Source organism: Hippocampus bargibanti, linkage group LG01 (genome assembly GCF_051943395.1).
Source record: "Hippocampus bargibanti isolate YZ-2025 linkage group LG01, ASM5194339v1, whole genome shotgun sequence".
Classification (NCBI taxonomy): Eukaryota; Metazoa; Chordata; class Actinopteri; order Syngnathiformes; family Syngnathidae; genus Hippocampus; species Hippocampus bargibanti.
This window is the reverse complement of record NC_142734.1, coordinates 18,485,429-18,506,969: the sequence shown is the minus strand read 5'-3', so window position 1 is coordinate 18,506,969 and position 21,541 is coordinate 18,485,429. Positions and strand designations below refer to the sequence as shown.

Below are 21,541 nucleotides of genomic sequence, written 5' to 3'. Positions count from 1 at the left end.
ATTTCATTATTTCAAAGCGCCAAATTATCATGATAATGCACAGTGTCACAACGCAGGCTAACAAAAATACAAACAATTTTCGACCAAGACATTTTGACCAACAATTTTAAGTTTTGGCATGCGTTGCATGCAAGTGACCCTTTTTTAATTATGATATGAATAAAAAACAAAAACATACCAAACCACCTTAAAACCAAACGTGTAAACACTGAACAGAAAAAGTCCTCTTTATTATAGGTAAAAAAACCTATTTTTGAACATGCAACTTAGTAAACTGGTAATGCGGCCTACATTTTTCTATTACCTCTTCCAATTGTATCTATGAATCCACAGTGGGTCGTATCCAGTTGGTGGGCACCCACTGTGGCTCATCCTGTGCCTTCCGTATTGCGGCCAACAATTGGACGCAGGACTCCTGCAAGTCATTGTTGACGATCACGCAATCAAAGAACTGTGTGTAGTGGTACTCAAGCTTCCGTGCAGCCTCCTCCATCTCCTGGAAGTCTTCATCCTGTTGGAAGGAGGTCACGTTGCATCACAATCCCTCAACTTTGTCCTGTTAACATCTTATACACATATTGCCATGCATCATCACGCTCATCCACCTACTCACTTTAAAAGGGCGGTTGACGTAGTAGTCAGTGCTTATGTATGAGTGCTTCCTTGTTTGTCTTAGTTGCTCCAGCGGGGGTGGCTTCACATAGATGATATAAGCCCGCAGATCATGTGTTCTTACAGCTTGAATGGCCTAAATAAAAAAAAAAAAAATCAAGTTTGGTATCGATTTGTTCATTTCAGAAAAACATTCACTTTTTTTTAAAATCAAGTACTGACTGGCCGTCCACTCACATTTGGTTCAATATCAATGACGCAGATCTTGCCACTGTTCAAAACATCCTTCACTGTTTCTCTGCTGGTGCCATAGAGATTTCCTTTATACTCACCGTACTCCAAGAACCTGCAGGCCATTGAGAAAGAAAATACAAAAAATGGTCAACACTTCCCTCTTCTCATCCTGGTTACCGGATGAGGAAACTACTCAAGGAACCACAAACATTTTAAGGTTCCCACACACATGGAATCATAAACAATTAAAGGCTGGGGTTATCTACGATCAAACAGTATTTTCAGTTATTTGTGGAGTTTCACTAAAGCACAGTCGCACCTGCTTTTGTATACCATATTGTCAAAGACGTCTCGGCTGGTGAAATTATATTCCCTGCCAGGCTCTTCATATCCTTTGGGTGCTCTTGTGGTATCTGGCACAGAAATATGGAAAACATTGGCATTTGAGTTCTTCTTCTGAAACAAATTTAATTTTTTTACAGGACTTTAACTGTGTGGGGTTTTTTTTTAAAGCGTGAGTGGTGATCACATACAAGGTACTGCTCCTTGGAACGTGTTGGGATCCGTTTCAATCAAGCGTCTGCGAAGTTCATTCACACCCACACCCGATGGGCCTGTGACAGAAGACTGTTACATTTTCCAACATTTCGCCCCAAAACACTTTTATTCATTTATTTATTTTGCACAAAGTGAAACGTCGTGTACCTAATAAGGAAATGAGGCGATACAAATCACTGGAACTGCGTTGGTAGCGCACAACCTCCTCATAGACACAATTGATGGCAATGTTGCAGTTGTTGGAACACTTGGCTGGGCAGGAGATTTGGGCGGTGCTGTTAAAGCGTCTGCGACATCGACGTAAGCTGTGCCTGAAGCCAGCTGAGAAACAAAGCAAAAACAAATCAGAAAAAAAACTGTTTTACACTTTTAAATTGTTTTAAATTATTTTAATATGCTAATGTGAGAGTGATGACACACCCAGGTATACTCCGGCAATTCTGCTGCTGAAATCATCCTCCTCTTTATCAATAGGAAAACAATCCAAATGGGAAGCGTAAGGAAATCGAGAACGAGTACAGAAATTCACATGAATTAATGCAAGTGTAGTACATGTCATATTGGAACATGTCTCAATTAAACACAGATGAGACGCTAAAGGTATATCTTCAATAAAATGGATAGTCCAAGGAGGAGAGCCTGAAAAGTAAAGTTTTTGAAAGAATAATGTAGTTGTAAAGTAGTTGAAAGAATTTAAATCTCCAACTTCAATCATGTAAATGTATCAGGCATCCAGTGACGTGCAGTCAGGGGAGGCAGGTAAGGCGGTGCCTCACCTGTCATCATGGAAATATCAAATGACAAAATAAATTAAACAGTTATATTTATTTAGTGATTTGTACTTTAGCGTTCTTTTCCATTTAACGTCACCATTTTGGGATTTTTTTTTTCAAAATCGCTGAATTTTCACATTTACCGTTTAAATACTAAGTAGAGACGAGCGGTGAGGCACCAGCCGGCTGAGCCTCACCATGGATTGCGCAATCACTATGCTAACTGTGCTGGCTTGCTCTGCAGTGAGACAGCATTGCTGTCCCTCTGCATATCGCAAATAAAGTGTTCAAAAGCTTTTAGTATATGAATTGCATTTCTACAGTTTAGCTGGTGTATATAATGTACAGTCACTGTACATTAGAAACACTGTACTACAGTGTTTATTTAATTTTATTTTACTGTGTGCATAGGTGTGGCACACAGTTCTCCTGCCTCATGACAGGGGGCGCTGGTGATTAGAGTTTCTTCTTGTGACTCCTCGGCTGCAGAATAATAGAATTAATTCCAAGATGGCGCCCGAGTAGGCAGCCGTCAGCAAGTGCTCTCATGAGCCTTGCTTTTTTGTTGTTGTTTTGGTTTTGTTTTGTGTTTTATTTTGTCACTTTGTGTTGTTGTGCGTCGTGTGAAATGGATACGGATTGTCTTTCAGCATTTTTGACCACGACATTCATCAAGGAAGAGACTGTGCTGAGCGCTTGCGCCTTTTCGGCAGCATGATTATGCCAGTACTGTTTTTGAATGGGAGGAATGTCGCTGCCATTCGACTGTCATCGCTGGACAGCTCTGGGGCCATTGTGCTTTTTTGCGCCTGTAATGGGCAGCATCTTCACAGCCTCGCTTTGTTCAGCGGAAAGGTCGGTGCTGTTGGACAGTTTGCAGCTGGATGGATGCATGGCTTGAGGAGCCCGCGATAAGAAGAAAAGGAGCGTCAGCACAGAGCGCCGATGTGTATGTAGAACTGTTGCGGCTTGGAATTGAAGCGGATTTATTCGTAGTGATGAGACAATCTCTTTTCGTCAATGGATGCTACAGCTGTGTGCTTGTTTTCAACATTTAGCTGTAGTCGACGTGCACATTCCACCATGATGTCCCTGATCCACACGGCGGAGCGACAGACGCTTTGATCCTCTACTCTTTCATCTAGAACTGCTTCATTTAACAAAGAGGGTACAGACAGTGCTTAAGAATGAATGACTCTCTGTGTCTTTGTGTTGTCATATTATATTTATGTAGTTTTTTTTTCTATTGACTTCAAGACGGCGCCGCGCGCGTGTCTGCCTTCCCACCAGTCCATGTATTTTGTTTTTCTACTTTCATTCCTTTCATCACTTTGCTGCTGTGAAATGTAAATTTCTCCATTGCGAGACTAATAAAGGCAAATCCAATCCAATCCAATTAGTGACAGCCAGCTACAGTAAACAGTTAGCAAGTTAAATGCAACCATTCAGTCATTTTTTCGTGTTGCTTGGCCTTATTTTCAGAATGGTGGATTACATATCTAAATTGAAATAATTTTCTAAACTGGACTTTCAATCGAAGCAGGAGATAATAATTAAAGGAAGACCAACACCGGACTGTCTAGTTTATAAACGGTGAGGGATGGATGTAAATCTCCTGGACAGCTTCTCAGCTTTTGACCAAGAAGGATCTCATTGAAACTATTCCTGAAGCGACAAAGTTGCTCCAGCTCGTGCTCACTGTTCCGGCTACGACAGCATCAGTGGAGCGGTCATTCTCAGCACTGAAAAGACTGAAAACATACAGTCGGCACAGGACTGATCAAGGACGACTTTCTTCACTGGCAGTGATCTCCATTGAGACAGAGAGACTTCATTTATAAGTAAAGGTTACACGATAATAATGTTTTTTAATTATTTTTTTCTATGCTACAGTTTGTATACAGTATATAAATAATGCTGACATGACATTATAAACAAAACACGTGCACTGTTGCCAATCAAATGGTGAATAAGCTATTCTGTGGATTTCATATGTTTGTAAATCTGACTGATGATGTCAGTGCCTCACCAGCCATAAACCTCATTGCACGTCACTGCAGGCATCCTATAAAAGTAATCGCTCTGAATATCAACTGAAAGATATGAATTTATGGGACAGTTTTAGTTTCTCACCAACTCTTAGCTCGTCTGGTATTCCGCATCAGAAAGCACGTGAAAAGAGGCAAGTGGTATCAAGATTATTATTCAAAGGAAAGGGTTTGCAAGACAGAACAGTTTTTAGTAAACAAAAACTTACCTACCAGATTCAAAAGCCTCTTCATCTGACAAGAAGAAAGAGAGAAGAAACACACAAGTAGAGTTACTTAACATCTACCAGGGTGGGGAAAGCTCAATTTTCAATCCTTCAACATTTACCTGCTTCAACACATTTCTCATCAATGGCCATGAGGTCTTCTTCTGGGGGAAGAGGACGAGGGGGATGGGGGGGGGGGAGAAACAAAGACAGCAGGGGGAGAAATAAAGACAGCATGCTGTACATGAAACGATAAATGTGCCACGTTAAATTGAAAGTGGTCACTGAGCAGTACCTTCCTCCACTGTGCTCACTTCAGCAAAGCAAGAAAGTGAAGAGACACAATTAAAACATTTAGGATGAGTCATGTATCGCCCGATTTACTAAATTCTCAAATTGTGCAATCTGAATTGGGTGTTTCCTCTACTTCACTGAATGTGCATACTGCCGCATTGCCGAAATAGGCACAAGTTACGATCGTGATAATAATACCAACAACACATTTTAAACAGAGATGGCTTTATGTGTTGCTGATAAAAAAAACAAGACAAACATTACATACTTTTTTCCCTCTAGCGCCTCACGTTTGTTCGTAAGGATAAAAAAAATGCAAGATGTCATTTATCGTAATACGTTTCAGGAAAAAAATCCCACTGTTGCTTGAAGATAAATTTAAATTGAAAAAAAACTATATTTATTCCTGAATTTTATATTACATATATTATTTTACTATCAAGTAAAATGATTATCATTCGTATTAATCATCGTGGTATTGTATTATGAAAATATGATGTCGGATAGAAGGGCAGATTCGGAATTTGTTATTTTTGTCTCTGGCATGACAAAATATTACGTAAAGTCTTACGAGTGTAAAAGACTGGCTCATGTTGCCTGTAGGCATTGCTATTGCTCCAATAATAGAAATTAGTGTGGTGCCAGTTCGCACTTGCATGACAGGCATTGTATAAAAAGAAACAAAATCAGACAGCATAATTCGACTCGGTCATTCAGTTTGAGGCACTGGCAAATCTTCAGTAACTCAGGTCGAAACTGCACAGGGATACAAGACAGTATTTGGAAAACTTACGTATGTGTATACAGCTGTGTGGTTGATATGACAAGCAATCCATCTTTTTCCTGCAACAACGTGCGCATCGACATGTTAGTAAGGATGATTCCACATCTGAGAAGGCAGATGTTTGAACTGACCGTTTGAGTTGATTGCTGGAGGGAATAAGGCCTGCACAAGCCACACTGCTGGGCAGTTTCTTGGCCTGCCACCACAGAGCATCTGTCTGGTCTACGATCTCCAGAACATCACCTTTCCTGAAACTCACACCAGCGTCTGTGCAAGGGATGTTGGGATCTTGCTGGGGGTTGTAGTCCACCATAGCACGCATGTAGAGCTTATGTGGAAACAAGAAAATTTGGAAAAGTTAGGCGAGGAGTCGGAAGTGAGGATAGAAGTGTGTTTATGATAGGTCGGGATTTGTCATTATAGTTTGATTTGATTTCTATTTGACTTTTGTTTTTTTTTTAATTTGGTCAGTATGAATTACTTTTTACAGTGGTTTTGTTTTTGTGTATTGCTAGTATGTTTTGCTGTAATTTAGTTTCTATAAGCGACATCGTCGCTATAATTACAGTTTGTGTTATGAATGGAAGACAAATTTCAGTTATTCTTATTAATAAATCATGAATCAAAGTATCAAAAGTAAGAATAAAAATATTCTTTAATCTTTGGGACAGCACATAATGGAGCTGCTTGCAACCACCGGTGCGGGCAGCTTGCACAGAGGGTCAAGGTGCAGAGGGTCAAGGTGTGTGAAGAGAAGAGAAGAAAGAGAGAGCTGTTTGGGAGAGCGTTTGTAAAGAGCGCCCGGATGTGACGTCATTACCGGATATAAGAAAATGGAGGTCAGACAAAAAAAAACTGCAAAAAAAATAAAAGGATGTTAAAAAAAGAAAACAATGCTTTGTATAGCAAATTGCCTTAACAGTTATCTTAGATTTTTGGGAAGCATTTTTATTTTGTATTTCATTTCATGAACATATGATGTTTTTCAATTTTAGTTGCTGTTCATTTGCTCAATTTCGCATGGAGAAGACAACTCACCATGGTCTGGTTATGAATTGGCCTTTCGGTGATGGGAACCACTTTGAAGATGATAGTTCCTTGGGCTTTGGCCTGCTGGTTGGAAAAATAAAATAAAACAAAACAAAAACAAAAAAAAAGCAGCAGAGAGACTGATTTATTTTGAAAGTTGATGCACTCAAGTTGACAACATTCAGCTGCTTGTGTAAAGAGTTTGCCTCCCTGACCTGTAGCGTAAGATAGGTTTATTGTCTATTGTTCATAACATGAGAGACATGTGACTGAAAATGAGAACTGATAGGATTGATGTACATGAAATGTAGGAACCACCTACCACAACCTGAATGACTTGCTCTGGCTCCAAGCCGTCCACCGGAAAGCCATTCACCTCTATGATCCGGTCCCCTGCGTGCAGCAAACCTGTTCATACAAATCAATAATTTGAAAACTTTTGCCAGGGCTTTGGTGCATGACCTATATCACTAATATCAACCTCATTAAAAAAATGGAGGTGTAGACCTAGCTCTGTGTCGAAGCACCAGACCTCTCTAAGACTTCTGTTCATTGGATTGGATTGGATTGGATATGCCTTTATTAGTCTCACAGTGGAGAAATTTACATTCTATACTGTATATGATCCTTATCATGCTATCTTACCCCTCTACTGTTTGGCAACTGCAGCTGGATGGATGCATGGCTTGAGGAGCCCGCAATGAGAAGAAAGGAGTGCCAGCATAGCACGCCAATGCATATGTGGAACTGTAGTGGCTTGGAATTGAAGCGGATTTACGTCTCTTTTCGTCAATGGAGGCTACATTTTCGTGTTTGCTTTCAACATTTCGCAAAATTCAATTAAAAATCAGTTTTTAACAGACATGGAACAGCTTTCATGTAAATAAATATAGTACTAGGCGTCAAATTATGTCAACTTTGATCTGAAGAGTATGTCAGGGTTAAAGGCACAACTCACCACTGCGATCAGCCAAGCCTCCATGAATCACCCGAGCGACAAAAATCTCCCCAGTGATTTCGTTTCTTTTTATTGTCGCTCCCTAAGACAGAAAGGAGGAGACCACATCAGGCGTGAGGTGCCATTGAGGTGCAATGGTGCAGTCAATGGATTGGTTTGAATGAGGAGTGAAGACTGGCTGACATGAGATGAAAGAAAACAACACCAAAAAAAGCCAAAAAAGAGTGGAAGTGTGCATACAAATGCAGGAAAATGATGGCAATGGAGAATTAAATGACCAAAATATCCAACTAACACAATGCAGCTGGAAAAGATCCAAATTGATTTTTTTTGTGCTGGCTCTCCCTTAGAGATAAGGTGAGAAGCTTGGACATCCAGGAGGGGCTCAGAGTCGAGCCGCTTCTCCTCCACCTACAGTGGAGCCAGATGAGGTGGCTTGGGCATCTGATTAGGATGCCTCCTGGACGCCTCCCTGGTGAAGTGTTCTGGGCTAGCCTCACTGGCAGAAGACTCCAGGAATGACCCAGGAAACGTTGGAGACTGTCTCCCAGCTGGCCTGGGAACGCCTCGGGATCCGCCAGGACGAGCTGGAAGAAGTGGCTGGGGAGAGGGAAGCCTTGGCTTCCCTACTGAAGCTGCTGCCCCAGCGACCCGACCCCTGATAAGCGACAGAAGATGAATGGATACAGTATATGGCTGGCTGGCTGGCTGGCTGGCTGGCTGGCTGGCTGGCTGGCTGGCTGGATGGATGGATGGATGGATGGATGGATGGATGGATGGATGGATGGATATTGTTTTCCTTTTTTGGCGGCTCCACCTCTTATGTCACCGTCTTCTTCACTTTCTTTTGCTGGCTAGAGCAACCTCCTCTCACAGCAGAGGAAGCCTTTTTGGCTTCTCTCACATAGCCATTGGTGAGATGATGCAACAAAAGAGGATATTTGGGCTTGCCGCAGGATGATCCGTGACAGGACCCAGACAGACAGCTGCTAGCCTGGGAGGTGGAGGGCATATCTGGGCAGCTGCTTAGGGAGCTGCAGGATGATGTAATGAGCGAAGGCATGGAGGAAAGGGAAGGGTGCTGAACTCTGCTGTGTATGAGAATCCTGTGCTGTTCAGCGGCTGCGCATTTGGCTAGTGGAGGATTCCTCTCTGTGCTGCCAGTATTGAGGACTGTCTGAAGCCGATCTACCACCTTGTCAAGCAACGTCAAAGCTTGGGAGTTGTCGTGGACCGTTTCGGACATGTGCTCTGTCGCGATCGCCATCCTCTCTCCGAGTAGCTGGATGTCCTTGGTGCTGCTCTCCATGGAGCTGGCGGCCAGCTGCACCGTGCTCCGCAGCTCGTCCAGACTCTCTTGCTTGGCGAGTTCCACCGTGGGAGTTTGAGGGATGTTTACTAACCGGTGGGAGCACACAGGGCTGGGGGGTGCTGTGCGAACCCATGGACTGTGGTTCCTTAGTCTTGGAGGCAGATTCGGCAGTCGGTAGTAGGGTAAAGATAGGCAGGGCGGAGCGACAGGCCATTGCTGGCGTGCGATGGGGCCATGGATGGGCACCAGAGACGTTTGATCCTTATTTCTGCCATCTACCTTTTCAATAAAGTCGTCTCCGAGAAAAAAAAAAAAGATGGGTCCGTGTGTTAAAATCACTCAACAGTGATGAACAAGGTGATGGGTGATCGAGGTAATGGTTGAGGATGGATGATGATCTGATCATTTCTTACCAATCAAGACCGCGCTGTACAGTGATGGAGAAGAGTGGTTCACATGCGGCTGCCAGACGACATTGGTGTAACAAACTCTGCACTGGCTCATTGGTTTGCAATTGTGCTTCATAGCCATGTCGCAAGGTGGCTCGAGGGGTCGAACTGTTTGGTAAGATGCAGCCTCTGCTGACGTGTCGCTGCCTCGGCGCACGGAACAAACTACTGAAGTGTTCTCATCCAAGCTTGAGATGTGACTGGACCTCAACAACCCCTCTAAGTGAAGCCTCTGCCGTGTTAGGCACCTCAGGGTGTCCCAGTGACTGCAGATCGCGGCTCTTGGATTTTTTGCCAAAGGAGGGCATGTGGCAGGCCGTTGTGAACAAGTTCTCGGATGATTGCAAAGCTGTGAAGCAACAAAGGGACTCAAAGGCCACATGTTTCAAACTGGTGGTTTTTGCTGATCATGCCATCTGCAGGCTCACAACACAATCACAAATTTATGATTGCAAATCATGATTCAAAACAGAAGCAAAACACTAATAAATGACATCAAACAAACTATTATTCATGTCACAAGGATTCATGAAGAAATTCTAAAACAGGGCTATGACATCCAAATGTAACAAACGACCGATCTCATTTGAGTTCTAAATAATGAATCCGCTCAGAAATCGCTTGATTGAAACCAAACTTGCAGCAAGAAAGTTTTTCTCTGAGCAGGAAGAAAGTTTTTCTCTCGGCAGCTCACCAGCGGCTGGTTGTTCTTGACCAGGCACACAATTCTGGTGGCCTCTTCTTCATCTGGGATGTCATCTGACATCGGTGGTAACGCAGGCTCGTAGTTCTTCTGGGCCACGGTGTCATGGGCAGAAAGCAGCGCCTGCTTGGACAATGCATAATGCACATTCGGGGCAAAAACCAAAGTACATTCAGCAGCAGTTCGTACCTTAAAGTGAGTTTGTCGCATGAGACGGTCAAGCTCTTTAGCTTCCTCGGAGCAGCCTGTTAATGCCTTGATGTCAATCAACAACTGCACAGAAAAGACAAAGTCAGTTTGGAGCAAACATCCAGCAAACGAGTAACTTCCAAAGAAGTTTGCTGTAAAACCTGAAATGAGAGTTCAGAGGTGTAATCCAGAACTGGTGCTGGGGATTCCCGCAGGTATCTTTGAAGACACTCATACACCTGTTAAAAGTTTGACATGATTATTCCTGAGTTAATGTCATCAGTTCTTTCTCCGGCCTGTGGTGAATGACAACACAGTGATGCTGAGGGAAGACTCTGCTGATAACTTCATTTTCACCCACCATTTATCAGATCATGCCCTGATTTTGCCGCATTTGTGTTAGTGTGAGCATATACTTTGAGCAGTGATTGCAACCAGGACGCGTTGAGTAGACTGTGGAGAATCTCTGTCCCATCGATGTCTTGATTCAGCGTACGCCTAACCTCCTCCACCACATCTGTCAGGATCTGTCGAAGTCCTGAAACATGTGCCCATACAAGCAATATTGATACACGGATGGCAACCGTCCACTTTGTGGGACAAGAGGGTTGGGGCGGCCGAAGCGTGACACTATTCTCACGACTCACCCTGCTCTCCAAGTTCACAGTAGGGGCTTAATACCTGAGCCTCCACGGCTTGCCTCATGGTCACTGGAGCCTTGACCTTTGACACAGAGCAATGGAAGAATCGGAAAATTTTAAGAAAATAAACCTCAAAATGGCACAATTGAGATTTCTTAGAGCTCACCACCCAGCCACGAGGCAAGTGGTGATCCTGAAACATTTGGGGGCTTTCTCTGCCAGCTAATATTTTTTTTACTGGTAATCCATTCTTGAGCAGGTTGTCAGTGTGAACAGGTCAGAGGTTAATGGTACGCCTTACACTAGTTTTACAACATCATTTCTACAATTACAAAGATGTCTTCGCTTGAAAGCATAAAGGCAATGGACAGAATAAAACTAAGATTTGATCCATTATGGGTTTTAATTGCACAAGAGTTCATTGCGTCTTTATGAAAACACATTTAATATTTTATCCTGTCATATATTCAACTGCATTTTAACAATGTTCAAGACAAAATATGGTTAAGCAAAGTATAGAATTTGAAAAATGACATTCATAACGCATTTGCATTGTTGTAAAAGTAGCCACTCAGAAAGTGCCTCATACCTTCACGGCCCAAATATTCTCTTCTGCAGATGTCACACTCTTCATCAATCCATCGTATCAATTGCAGAGACACTCCAAAACCACTATTTGGTGGTAAATCATTCCCAAGAGATTGAGCACAGAACAGAACGCAGCACTGTCATCACTACGGAGAGGGAGAGAGCGATAATCCCCCCGATCCAACTTAATCCCGGGCTATTGAGTCAGTGGGCTCTGGCCACCGGAAACCAGTTCCTCCCTCACCAGCTCGCTCGTTGCCCGGGAGCTGATAAATCTTCTTAACTCTTTCTGACTCAGAGAGAGTATTGCTGTGGCGAATAATCAGGTTGTCACAAACTTTAGCAGCTTTACTCAGTGGTCAACAAACTAAGTGTTTATTCCCTGTGCCTGACGTGTTTTCTTCTAGTGGTAAGATCTTTTTTAAACCCTTCAAACCTTGAAGGACAAAACATTGGAAAAAAAGATGAGTTGTTTCATGTATTATGGCCATTAACCAAACGCAGTGGCGGGCCGTGCATGTAACTCCTCGGCCTTCTGTAGAGCTACGTCTGAATCAATCAGCTGTGAATGTGGTGTAATATTACTATACGTCCACTAGAGGGTGGCGTTGGGCAGAAAATAACTTGTGACTTGAACAAATTTAAGAAATACTGTTATTAAACTGTTATAATGTTTACCATAAATGTGTGGATTCATTATAACAAATTTGCAATTACAGTAAAGTCTCGTTATATCGATATTCAAGGGAGTCCGAAAAAATATCGATATAACCGGGACTATCGATATATCCGACCCTGTTTGCATGTAATTTTCTCCGTGCGTGCATAGAAATAGTATCGATATAACCGGGACTATCGATATATCCGATATCGATATAACGAGACTTTACTGTATATTTTCTCTTTTTGCTAGCTTTGGAGCTGTCCAACCTTAATGATGTCCATCTATTCTTGAAATTTCGTTCTTTTGACTTAAAGACGGCGCCGCGAGAGTGGCTGCCTTTACAGCAGCTCCTGTATTTTGTTTTTCTACTTTCATTCCTTTTATGAGTTTGCTGCTGTGAAATGTAAATTTCTCCACTGCGAGAGGAATACAGGCAAATCCAAATCCAAAAAGTCAGTCTTGAAAATGGCCTTAACAGTATATCTGCAGCCAAATCCATTACCTCGCCTCCTTCAGGCATTGTGGGTTAACAAAACCTCTATTAAATCTTATGCAGCTCGTTACAGATACTGTGTGCTAGCTCTGGCCAGTATGCTCGTCACTAGCGGCTGGTGATACTATGATTGGCTAGTGACTAGCCATTCATGTGACCATTCATGTGAAAACTCTGACGTTTACAGCACCTTCCAGCAGGCTTTGGGTTTATGGGTTGCCAACTCGAAATCTGATTGGTTAAAGCAGTGGTCACCAAACTGCGGCTCGCGGGCCGTATCCGGCCCAGCAGCACATTTGGCCCGGCCCCCTGAACAATTCCAGTGATGCTATCAGATTTTTTTCCTATTTGGCCTACAGAAAAATAAAAAAATCCTTTTACAAGTCAAAGGTCGGTTTTCGATCATTATCTGTTCCTATTTTAATCAATGTAATAAATACATGTTGTTTATAATCGTGATTGAACAATACACACACGCCTGCTCACAATAGAACGCTAAAGGAGTCGGTCACAATGCGACGCGACACAAGAAAGTGACGTATGAGAAAGTGGAGGGGAGTACGGTGGTACTTTCAGGTGCGCTCAGTTTGGCGCTCTATTTGGTTCCAGACCCGTTTTCTCTTTCTGTCAAAGAAAAAGAAAACTGTCAAAAAGAGAACGGAATAATGGCGAAAAGGATAGGTAAGAGAAAAATTGATTCAGAATGCAGGGTATCGATGAAAAGGTTTCTTCAGCCGTCATCTGTACTTCTTTGAAGGTGTGGGACGTTTCGCTTCATATCCAAGAAACTTCGTCAGCAAACTAAAGTCTTAAATTTCTAAAGGACCTATCATGGCAGAGTCCGGCACCGCCACGTCTGGACAGTAGGGATATATATATATATATATATATATATATATATATATATATATGTGACGGGTGTCACAACAGTGACTGTCTTCATCCCCACGATGCTGCCGTATTAATGAAGACGAGACGCGTGGATGTGTCTTTTTATTTCTTTTATTTCTGCAACACAGTATGGCAGAAGGGATGGGTGAAGTCGCATGGGTTTCGTCTTGTGATTAACCTGAATCTCCTCGAGATTGTTCTCAAATGCAAAACATTCTAGATAACAAAACAGAATTAACAACGTGTGATCGTATAGTGGTTATTTACAGAAAAAGAGAATACAACACAAGTTCACTGTTATTTACAAGATGTCCCTGAACGCATCATGGGCGGAGACTCGGCAGAACACGCGGTGCGCTTGTAATGGCTGGCGCACAGTTCAACCAGCCACGGACACTCACGGGCAAATGAAACACGACACAAGAAACTAAATATTGTTCAATAAAAACGAAATGAAACAATTATTACCTGCAACACAGTATGGCAGAAGGGATGGGTGAAGTCGCATGGGTTTCGTCTTGTGATTAACTGCGCAATAGAAAAGCACTATGAAGCTAAGTTCCACTCGACAAAACGTGAAGTAAATAATGACACAAAAAGTAATCTGGACTCGAAATGAATAAGGGAACTAATTAGATAACACTAGACAGTACAAAAGGGGAAACAAAATAAGATATTGTCATGAAAATGCGCGTTAATCAAGACCAACAGAAAATTGCGACTCACCCTGAATCTCCTCGAGATTGTTCTGGAAACTATGGGCGGGACATAGTGCCACACTGTGCGCCGTTGCGTCACTTCCTTCATAATTTAATAATCTAAGTGCACAACTCCGTTACATACACCCCCCTTAAATTATGCAGAAGTGAGGCAACATACACACGGAAGACAACAGAAAGACCAACAGGCACAATAGACAAGGTTATCGGGCAAGGATGTACGAGGAAGTCAATCATAGGAATTCTTCTTTCAGAAGTGTGAAGGAATAGGGTGGTTCAAAACCCATCCTATCACAGACTAGTAGAAATGCCATTTACATTTCACAAAACAGCACATAACTACACCCGTTACTGAGAAGCCATAAAGATAATGGCGACAATTGGCACACAGCACAAACCCCCCAAAAAAAATCAAATGGTCATATTAAACCCACATTAATGTTGGCATCCCGACTCTCTGATAGGACATTTCACATATCAGCCTGTCAGGGGGTTTAACTGTCCTACCACATCTCGTGAAATTGATGGGGCCCTGTGTGTCTTGTGGTTGTGTGCAAATTACCGCCTCAAGTTCAGTCTCATCTGGGGGTGAGTCAGGGGTCGAGCGTGCTATGTCAAACACCGGGTCTGTGGAAAGTTCAGTCTGTGTGTGGATATCATGGCCTGCTGACAGACTTCTCTCACTGACATCCCCTCGACATGCATCGGCGGAATCATGCTCTGAAGAGAAGTGCTCATGTTCCTCTGTCTGAGCTGGAGACTGCATGACCCAGTTCTCAGTGCGCAGCTGAGTGTCCTCCTGATCATCAGGGACTGAGCTTTTGTCACTCCCACAATGTGCGTCCATCTCTGACCCCTCTGAACACGAACCAGGCTCCACCTGCCCCGAGAATGTCAAGAAGTCAACCGGGAGCAGTAAGTTCCTGTGTACGACCTTCTCTCTGCCTGTGGCATCATCTCGGATCCTGTACACATTGATCAACGGCTTCACAGACACCACGTCATAAGGGGTTGACTCCCAACGATCCGCAACCTTCCGCTTACCCTTCTCGCCTCGATTGGCTAGTAGCACCTTGTCACCAACAGCCAATGGCGACCCCTTGACTTTGCGGTTGTAGATCTGGGCGTGGCGGGTCTGTTCCTTGGCTGCATGCTGTTGAGCAATTTGCACGGCTTCAGAAAGGTCTCTCTTCAAGGTGCTCACAAACTCATTGTGACTGACAACATTGGCGTTCTCCAAGACATGATGGAACATGATGTCAATGGGCAAGCGAGGGACATGTCCAAACATCAAATAGAATGGCGCAAAGCCCGTCGTCTCATGTACTGTGCAGTTGTAGCAGAAAGTCAACATATTCAACATTTGTGGCCATTTGGACCTAGACTTTGGGGGAAGTGTTCTGATCATCCCTCCAAGGGTCCGGTTGAATCTTTCTGCGATGCCATTACCCATGGGATGATACGGTGTTGTGTGGGACTTATGCACCCCTGCCATCTCAAGAAGATCCTTGATGAGTCTACTCTCAAAGTTGGCTCCCTGATCCGAATGGATCCTTTTGGGGAACCCATAAATGCAGAAGAACTTGTCCCACAGGCAGCGGGCAACTTGCTTTGCTGATTGGTTCCTGCAGGGGAAGGCGAGAGCCAACTTTGAGAAGTGGTCGGTGACGACGAGGACATCGGTGGTTTTCTTGTCGCCGGACTCTGCTGTCCAAAAATCAATGCATACCAGTTCCATTGGAGCCGAAGTGCGGATGTTCTCCAGGGGTGCCCGGGCGTCTGGCTCGGGAGTCTTACCCAAGATGCACCTCTGGCACTGCCTTACATGTTTTGTAATGTCTTTCTCCATCCCTGTCCAAAAGAACCGTTCACTAGCCAAGGAGAGTGTCCGAGAACAGCCCTGATGACCAGCCGCGTCATGCACACCATGTAGGACTTGGTGTTTCAGAGACCCAGGTATGACGAACTGAAAGACTCTTCTGTTCATGTGGTGATCTTTCCTTACTCTGTAAAGAGTCCCGTCACGAACTTTCAGCTTCTTCCAGTGCCTCAGCAACAAAAGAACACAGCTCGTCTCAGCTGCTCTTTCATGTTTGGTAGGTCTCATATGTCGCTGCACATAGAACATGACTCGGCTGACTGTTGAATCTTGGTGCTGCAGGTCACGTAACTGACTATGGGGAATGACAATGGAAGGGTCTTCTTCAGGTAGCTGTAGTGACAATGGGGTTGCTCCAGGGAGTCGAGAGGTCCCGCCAGTCTGATGGACGTCTAAAACTGCAGACACCTCCTGCGCATCAATTGCACTTCCAGAAGACTGATCAGGAGCTTCTCCCTGGGAAACTTCTCCATCATGATCACCAGCCATGTGGACAGCCTGACAGTTGGTGGTGAAACGGAAAGCATCCTGTACAGTCTCATTCACGACCCCTTGGACTCCATTGAGTAGGTATTGGTAGGGTTCTTTCACCAGGCGATGGCTCACGCAAGACTGAACGAAGGGTTCTCGACTCAGTGCATCAGCCACTATGTTCTTGGGCCCTGGGACGTACTTCAAGTCAAAGTCATATGCTGCCAGCTTCGACACCCACCTCTGCTCGCAGGCATCTAGTTTGGGCTTCGTCAGGATATATGTCAAGGGGTTGTTGTCAGACCATGCAGTAAAATGTCTGCCTTTTAGCCAGTGGGAAAACTTGTCACATACGGCCCACTTTAAAGCAAGAAATTCGAGCCGATGTGCAGGGTAGTTCAATTGGGCTCGTGACAGCGTTTTACTCGCAAATGCCACTGGTCTCGCAACCTTGTCATCAGGCTGAAGCTGGGAGAGGACAGCTCCAATGCCGTCAAACGATGCATCGACTGCCAGGATGAAAGGTTTCTCAAAGTCAGGGTGGGCCAACGTTACACTGTTTGACAGATCGTGCTTCAGAGTCTCGAAGGCAGTTTGACATTCAGTGGTCCAGGCCGCCGGTGTCAACTTCACATGACTTGATGCATCCGATGTGGGTTTCGACCTGCGTCTGGCCTTACCACGGGTTTTCTGGCCTGAAAGGAGCTTGAAAAGGGGCTTGGCCTTGATGGAGCAGTCCTCAATGAAGTGCTGATAATACAACACCATTCCCAAGAAAGATCTAATTTTCTTCTGCGAGGGAGTGAGGCCATCACTGTCCATTAGGTCTGGTACCTGTACACTGTTTATCGCTTCCACCTTTTCAGGGTCTGTCCGTACCCCTGACTCTGAGACAACATGGCCAAGGAACTTCACAGATCTCCGAAGAAAGTGACACTTCTTCGGAGCAAGCCTCAGATTATGGTTCTTCAAGCGGGAGAAAACCATCTCCAATCGCTCAAGCGCAATCTCTTCTGTCGGACCAAAGACCATGAGATCGTCAAGATAGCACAGGAGGCTGGTGAAGTTCTTGTCCCCGAAAATGGAAAGCATCATCCGCATGAATGTAGCCGGGCTGTTCGAAAGGCCTTGTGGCATCCGGTTATATTCATGTAGGCCAAATGGGGACGAGAAGGCGGTGTACTTCTTATGGTCCTCAAACAGGGGCACATTATAAAATCCCGAGGTGAGGTCCATGGTGGAGAAGAAGACATTTCCTCCAAGTGCGGCAAGAGCGTCAGCCTGATGGGGCAATGGGTGAGCATCGCGCTGTGTCCTCGCATTTAGCCATCTGAAATCCGTGCAGATGCGCAACTCCCCATTCTTCTTCCACACTAAGACCAATGGAGATGCATATTCACTCGTGGATTTCCGAATAATGCCTTTTTCTTCCATCTCATTGAGAGTCATTCTCAGCTTTTCATATTGACTTGGTGGCACTCTTCGATAAGGCAGGCGGAATGGTCTCTCATCCACGAGGTGTATCTTGTGCACAAATTCAGAGGCCTCTCCACAGTCCATCCTGTTCCGTGAAAATACTGCTTCATATCTCTCAATGAGTTGGAAAAGTCTGTCCCTCCACGTATCGGAGACAGCACATGCATCCAAGTCCAGATCATGTAGTCCAAGCTTGTCCAGTGCTATTTTGATGTCTTCTTTGGACCTTGGCCTTGCGGTGGCATTCTGAACAGATTGGGACATAATTTGGATGTTGTCAGGTTCAGACAAGTCTTCTGTCGCAATGCAGGGAAATACATCTGCCAGCTTTGTGTTTCTTCTCAACACCACTTTTTCAGTCGAGGGGTTGATGACCCTCACTGGGAGCCATCCATCGCCCCACATCGGTGTGATAATCCGGCCAACCAGAATCTTCCTGGATCTGCACCTTGCTTGAGTTGGTTCAACTATGACCGTGCTGCCAACTGACATTGGCGCGCAGGCGGGAAGCTTAGCCCAAACAAGATGTTCACTCTCTGGTTGCAACATCACACATTGCTGCAACTTCAGCGTGCCAAGTTTGTCAGGAATCGTTCCACCCCTCCATTTCTCTGTGTTGGAAAGCAGTGAGAAAAAGTGGTGGGAGTCATCATCAATCGAACTACCGGGCTCTGACATGAGCCGCCAATAGCCTTCAGTCTTCCGCATCAGGTGAAGGATTTTCTTAATGGCATTGCTGCCAAGAATTATGTCGTCGGTTTGTCCAGGCACCACAAACATGGGCACAGCTAGCTTGCAATTGTACACGATTATTTCCAAATCACATATGGCCGAAGGCGTCACCTGATGACCACCACATCCTACAATGACAACGTCATCTGCAGAGTAACGTTTGATGTTAGGGTTGCACACTAACAATCGTGCCATAGCCGACTCACTCAATGTGCAACCAGTAGAGCCGCTGTCAATCATTGCGGTCAGGGAAATGCCTGCGACAGTGGCAGTGGTGTAGAACAAGCTATCTGACTTCAGGACCTTGTGTGTGCCTTGGAAGATAACAGTCTTCTCCGTGGGGACACTGGAAGTGAGGGACTCTAATATCGAATCAAGATCATCTGTCGAACTGTTGGGAGGGTCATGAACTTCATCCGCATCATACTCCCTTGGATGCGGAGACATTAGTTTCCCGACAGTAGTGATCTTGTGGGCTGCACTTGTGTGGGGCAGTTGCGTCTGGAGTGATCAGGTGAAAAGCACAGAAAACAAAGTCTTTTTTCGCGGCAGTGAATAAGCGCAGAATGGTCAGCGCTAGCACAGACAGCACATGGTAGCTTATTCAAACCGTCCACCATTGGAAGCCTTGACTTGCGTCTACCAGAGGCAGAGGGATTGTTAGCTCCTTGCAGCAAAACTCTTTCCAGCATGGAAATGACACGCTCAAGATTTGCGGAGTCGGGTGGCCTGGCTGAGTGGGATATTTTATCGTTGTCCTGACATGCTGTATTCTGAAGCATTTCACTTTTATTTACATGAATGGGTTGACTGTTCGCCGCAGCTGGAGTGGCAGTCCTGGGACTCATTTCTGTCTGGTACTCATCCAGGATGGCTTGGACCTCAACTGCCGACCATTTATCCACTGTTTTTGACCTAAATGTCATGGAAAGATCTTTGGATGGACAATTTTTAATAAACATCCGTGTTACGTCGAGGGAAGAACAGTCGAAATCTCTGCCCTGTTCTTTGAGACGATTGGTGGCAACTTCAGCTGCGTTGTTAAGCCTCAACCAGTAGTCATATGGGGCCTCCTTATCCCTGGGCAGCGTGGTGTAAAAGTCTGCTAGAGGGAGAGGTGAACAAGGGGCAGTAGAAAAATGCTTGCGAAGAAGGCTATAGATGGCATTTGGGTTCTGGGTTACATCAACTCCACTGTTTCTTGTGCTAACCTTGACAACATCTTTAGCTCTACCGCTGATGTTCATGAGGATTTCCTCTGCCTGATGCTCAGGAGCTACTTTTGCTCTCCTTATGTAGTTCCTCATTAGGTCTTCCCACTCATCTACATTCATTTGATCAGTGTGGTCACCCTTGAAAGTCGGGGGTTCGCGAACTTTCCTGTGCGGTAGTATCAGAACTTGTGATGAGTCAAGACTTTGTGTTGTTGTGTCAATGGGCGTGTCATGTGGGAATGAGGTGTTATGCATGGGGACGTTATGTGTTGGGCTGAGATGTGCAACAATGCTGTCTGCCAGCTGCTGGCCAATGTGTCTAATTATGTCACTCATCTGACCAACTACGTCAGGTGACTGGGGTAAGGGATCTGTCACTGGTGTGTCAGGAGTCTGTGCGCTCGTCTGAGATGTACTACACTGGGTCTGGGAAGGAACTCTGTCCCCACTAACATAAGTGGCCTCAGCTAGAACCTGCCCATTCCCCTCTACTACATCACTCTGGATGGGACTCCACACCTGTAACATGGTCGGGATGCCTCTACCTCTACCAATACACTTATTAAAAGGTGTGCTAAATGTCCCTTGGAAGGAGCTCATTCTCAAACTTCACAAAAAAAACTTACAGGAAAAAAAAAACACAACAATTGCAAAACAGCAGCTCAGACAATCAACAAACAATTTAAAGAACGGGGTCGACACACCGTCCACCGAGTGATGGGATGAAGACACTGTGCAGCATCGCGGTCCCGGTCCGAAGTGGAGAGTCACTTGTGATCGACGGGTCACGGCACCAATGTGACGGGTGTCACAACAGTGACTGTCTTCATCCCCACGATGCTGCCGTATTAATGAAGACGAGACGCGTGGATGTGTCTTTTTATTTCTTTTATTTCTGCAACACAGTATGGCAGAAGGGATGGGTGAAGTCGCATGGGTGTCGTCTTGTGATTAACCTGAATCTCCTCGAGATTGTTCTCAAATGCAAAACATTCTAGATAACAAAACAGAATTAACAACGTGTGATCGTATAGTGGTTATTTACAGAAAAAGAGAATACAACACAAGTTCACTGTTATTTACAAGATGTCCCTGAACGCATCATGGGCGGAGACTCGGCAGAACACGCGGTGCGCTTGTAATGGCTGGCGCACAGTTCAACCAGCCACGGACACTCACGGGCAAATGAAACACGACACAAGAAACTAAATATTGTTCAATAAAAACGAAATGAAACAATTATTACCTGCAACACAGTATGGCAGAAGGGATGGGTGAAGTCGCATGGGTTTCGTCTTGTGATTAACTGCGCAATAGAAAAGCACTATGAAGCTAAGTTCCACTCGACAAAACGTGAAGTAAATAATGACACAAAAAGTAATCTGGACTCGAAATGAATAAGGGAACTAATTAGATAACACTAGACAGTACAAAAGGGGAAACAAAATAAGATATTGTCATGAAAATGCGCGTTAATCAAGACCAACAGAAAATTGCGACTCACCCTGAATCTCCTCGAGATTGTTCTGGAAACTATGGGCGGGACATAGTGCCACACTGTGCGCCGTTGCGTCACTTCCTTCATAATTTAATAATCTAAGTGCACAACTCCGTTACATATATA

General features: G+C 44.5%; 1 protein-coding gene and 2 long non-coding RNA genes across 12 annotated transcripts; 1 reads left to right on the top strand and 2 right to left on the bottom strand.

The window, feature by feature from the left end:
• Positions 1–12: 12 nt before the first annotated feature.
• Positions 13–11,562, bottom strand: LOC148903400 (MAGUK p55 subfamily member 4-like). Of its 10 annotated transcripts, none has more exons than XM_089001853.1 (22): positions 11,380–11,562; positions 10,797–10,872; positions 10,566–10,687; positions 10,311–10,388; positions 10,150–10,233; positions 9,952–10,083; positions 7,497–7,578; positions 6,861–6,946; positions 6,548–6,622; positions 5,641–5,837; positions 5,519–5,568; positions 4,727–4,744; positions 4,554–4,592; positions 4,439–4,459; positions 4,311–4,325; positions 1,825–1,866; positions 1,552–1,725; positions 1,380–1,460; positions 1,166–1,259; positions 850–958; positions 614–748; positions 14–511 (listed from the first exon to the last, which is right to left on the bottom strand). In XM_089001853.1, the coding sequence occupies exons 1-22, from the start codon at positions 11,422–11,424 to the stop codon at positions 320–322; spliced, it is 1,947 nt and encodes a 648-aa protein (XP_088857979.1). In that variant the 5' UTR covers positions 11,425–11,562; the 3' UTR covers positions 14–319. The 10 variants fall into 10 exon arrangements, 8 of the variants coding, with proteins under 8 accessions (XP_088858003.1, XP_088857979.1, XP_088857970.1 ...); XM_089001844.1 differs by having other exon boundaries at positions 4,554–4,595; positions 6,548–6,619; XM_089001837.1 differs by having other exon boundaries at positions 15–511; positions 4,554–4,595.
• LOC148903401 (uncharacterized) lies at positions 4,753–6,640 on the top strand. Its single transcript, XR_016115688.1, has 3 exons — positions 4,753–5,596; positions 6,181–6,348; positions 6,505–6,640. It is a non-coding gene; the product is annotated as an uncharacterized LOC148903401 (long non-coding RNA).
• Positions 11,563–13,521: 1,959 nt separating the features above from the next.
• LOC148903399 (uncharacterized) lies at positions 13,522–21,541 on the bottom strand. The gene is made up of 2 exons (XR_016115655.1): positions 20,622–21,541; positions 13,522–13,954 (listed from the first exon to the last, which is right to left on the bottom strand). It is a non-coding gene; the product is annotated as an uncharacterized LOC148903399 (long non-coding RNA).

What these genes read in the sequence shown, in the direction of transcription:
- LOC148903400 (XM_089001837.1), bottom strand. Translation starts at nt 11,424, where the DNA reads ATGAAGAGTGTGACATCTGCAGAAGAGAATATTTGGGCCGTGAAG. An exon ending in AGCAAGTCATTCAGGTTGTG is followed by an intron (nt 6,623 to 6,860) that starts GTAGGTGGTTCC and finishes TTTTCCAACCAG; the next exon opens with CAGGCCAAAGCCCAAGGAAC. An exon ending in CAATTCATAACCAGACCATG is followed by an intron (nt 5,838 to 6,547) that starts GTGAGTTGTCTT and finishes TTTCCACATAAG; the next exon opens with CTCTACATGCGTGCTATGGT.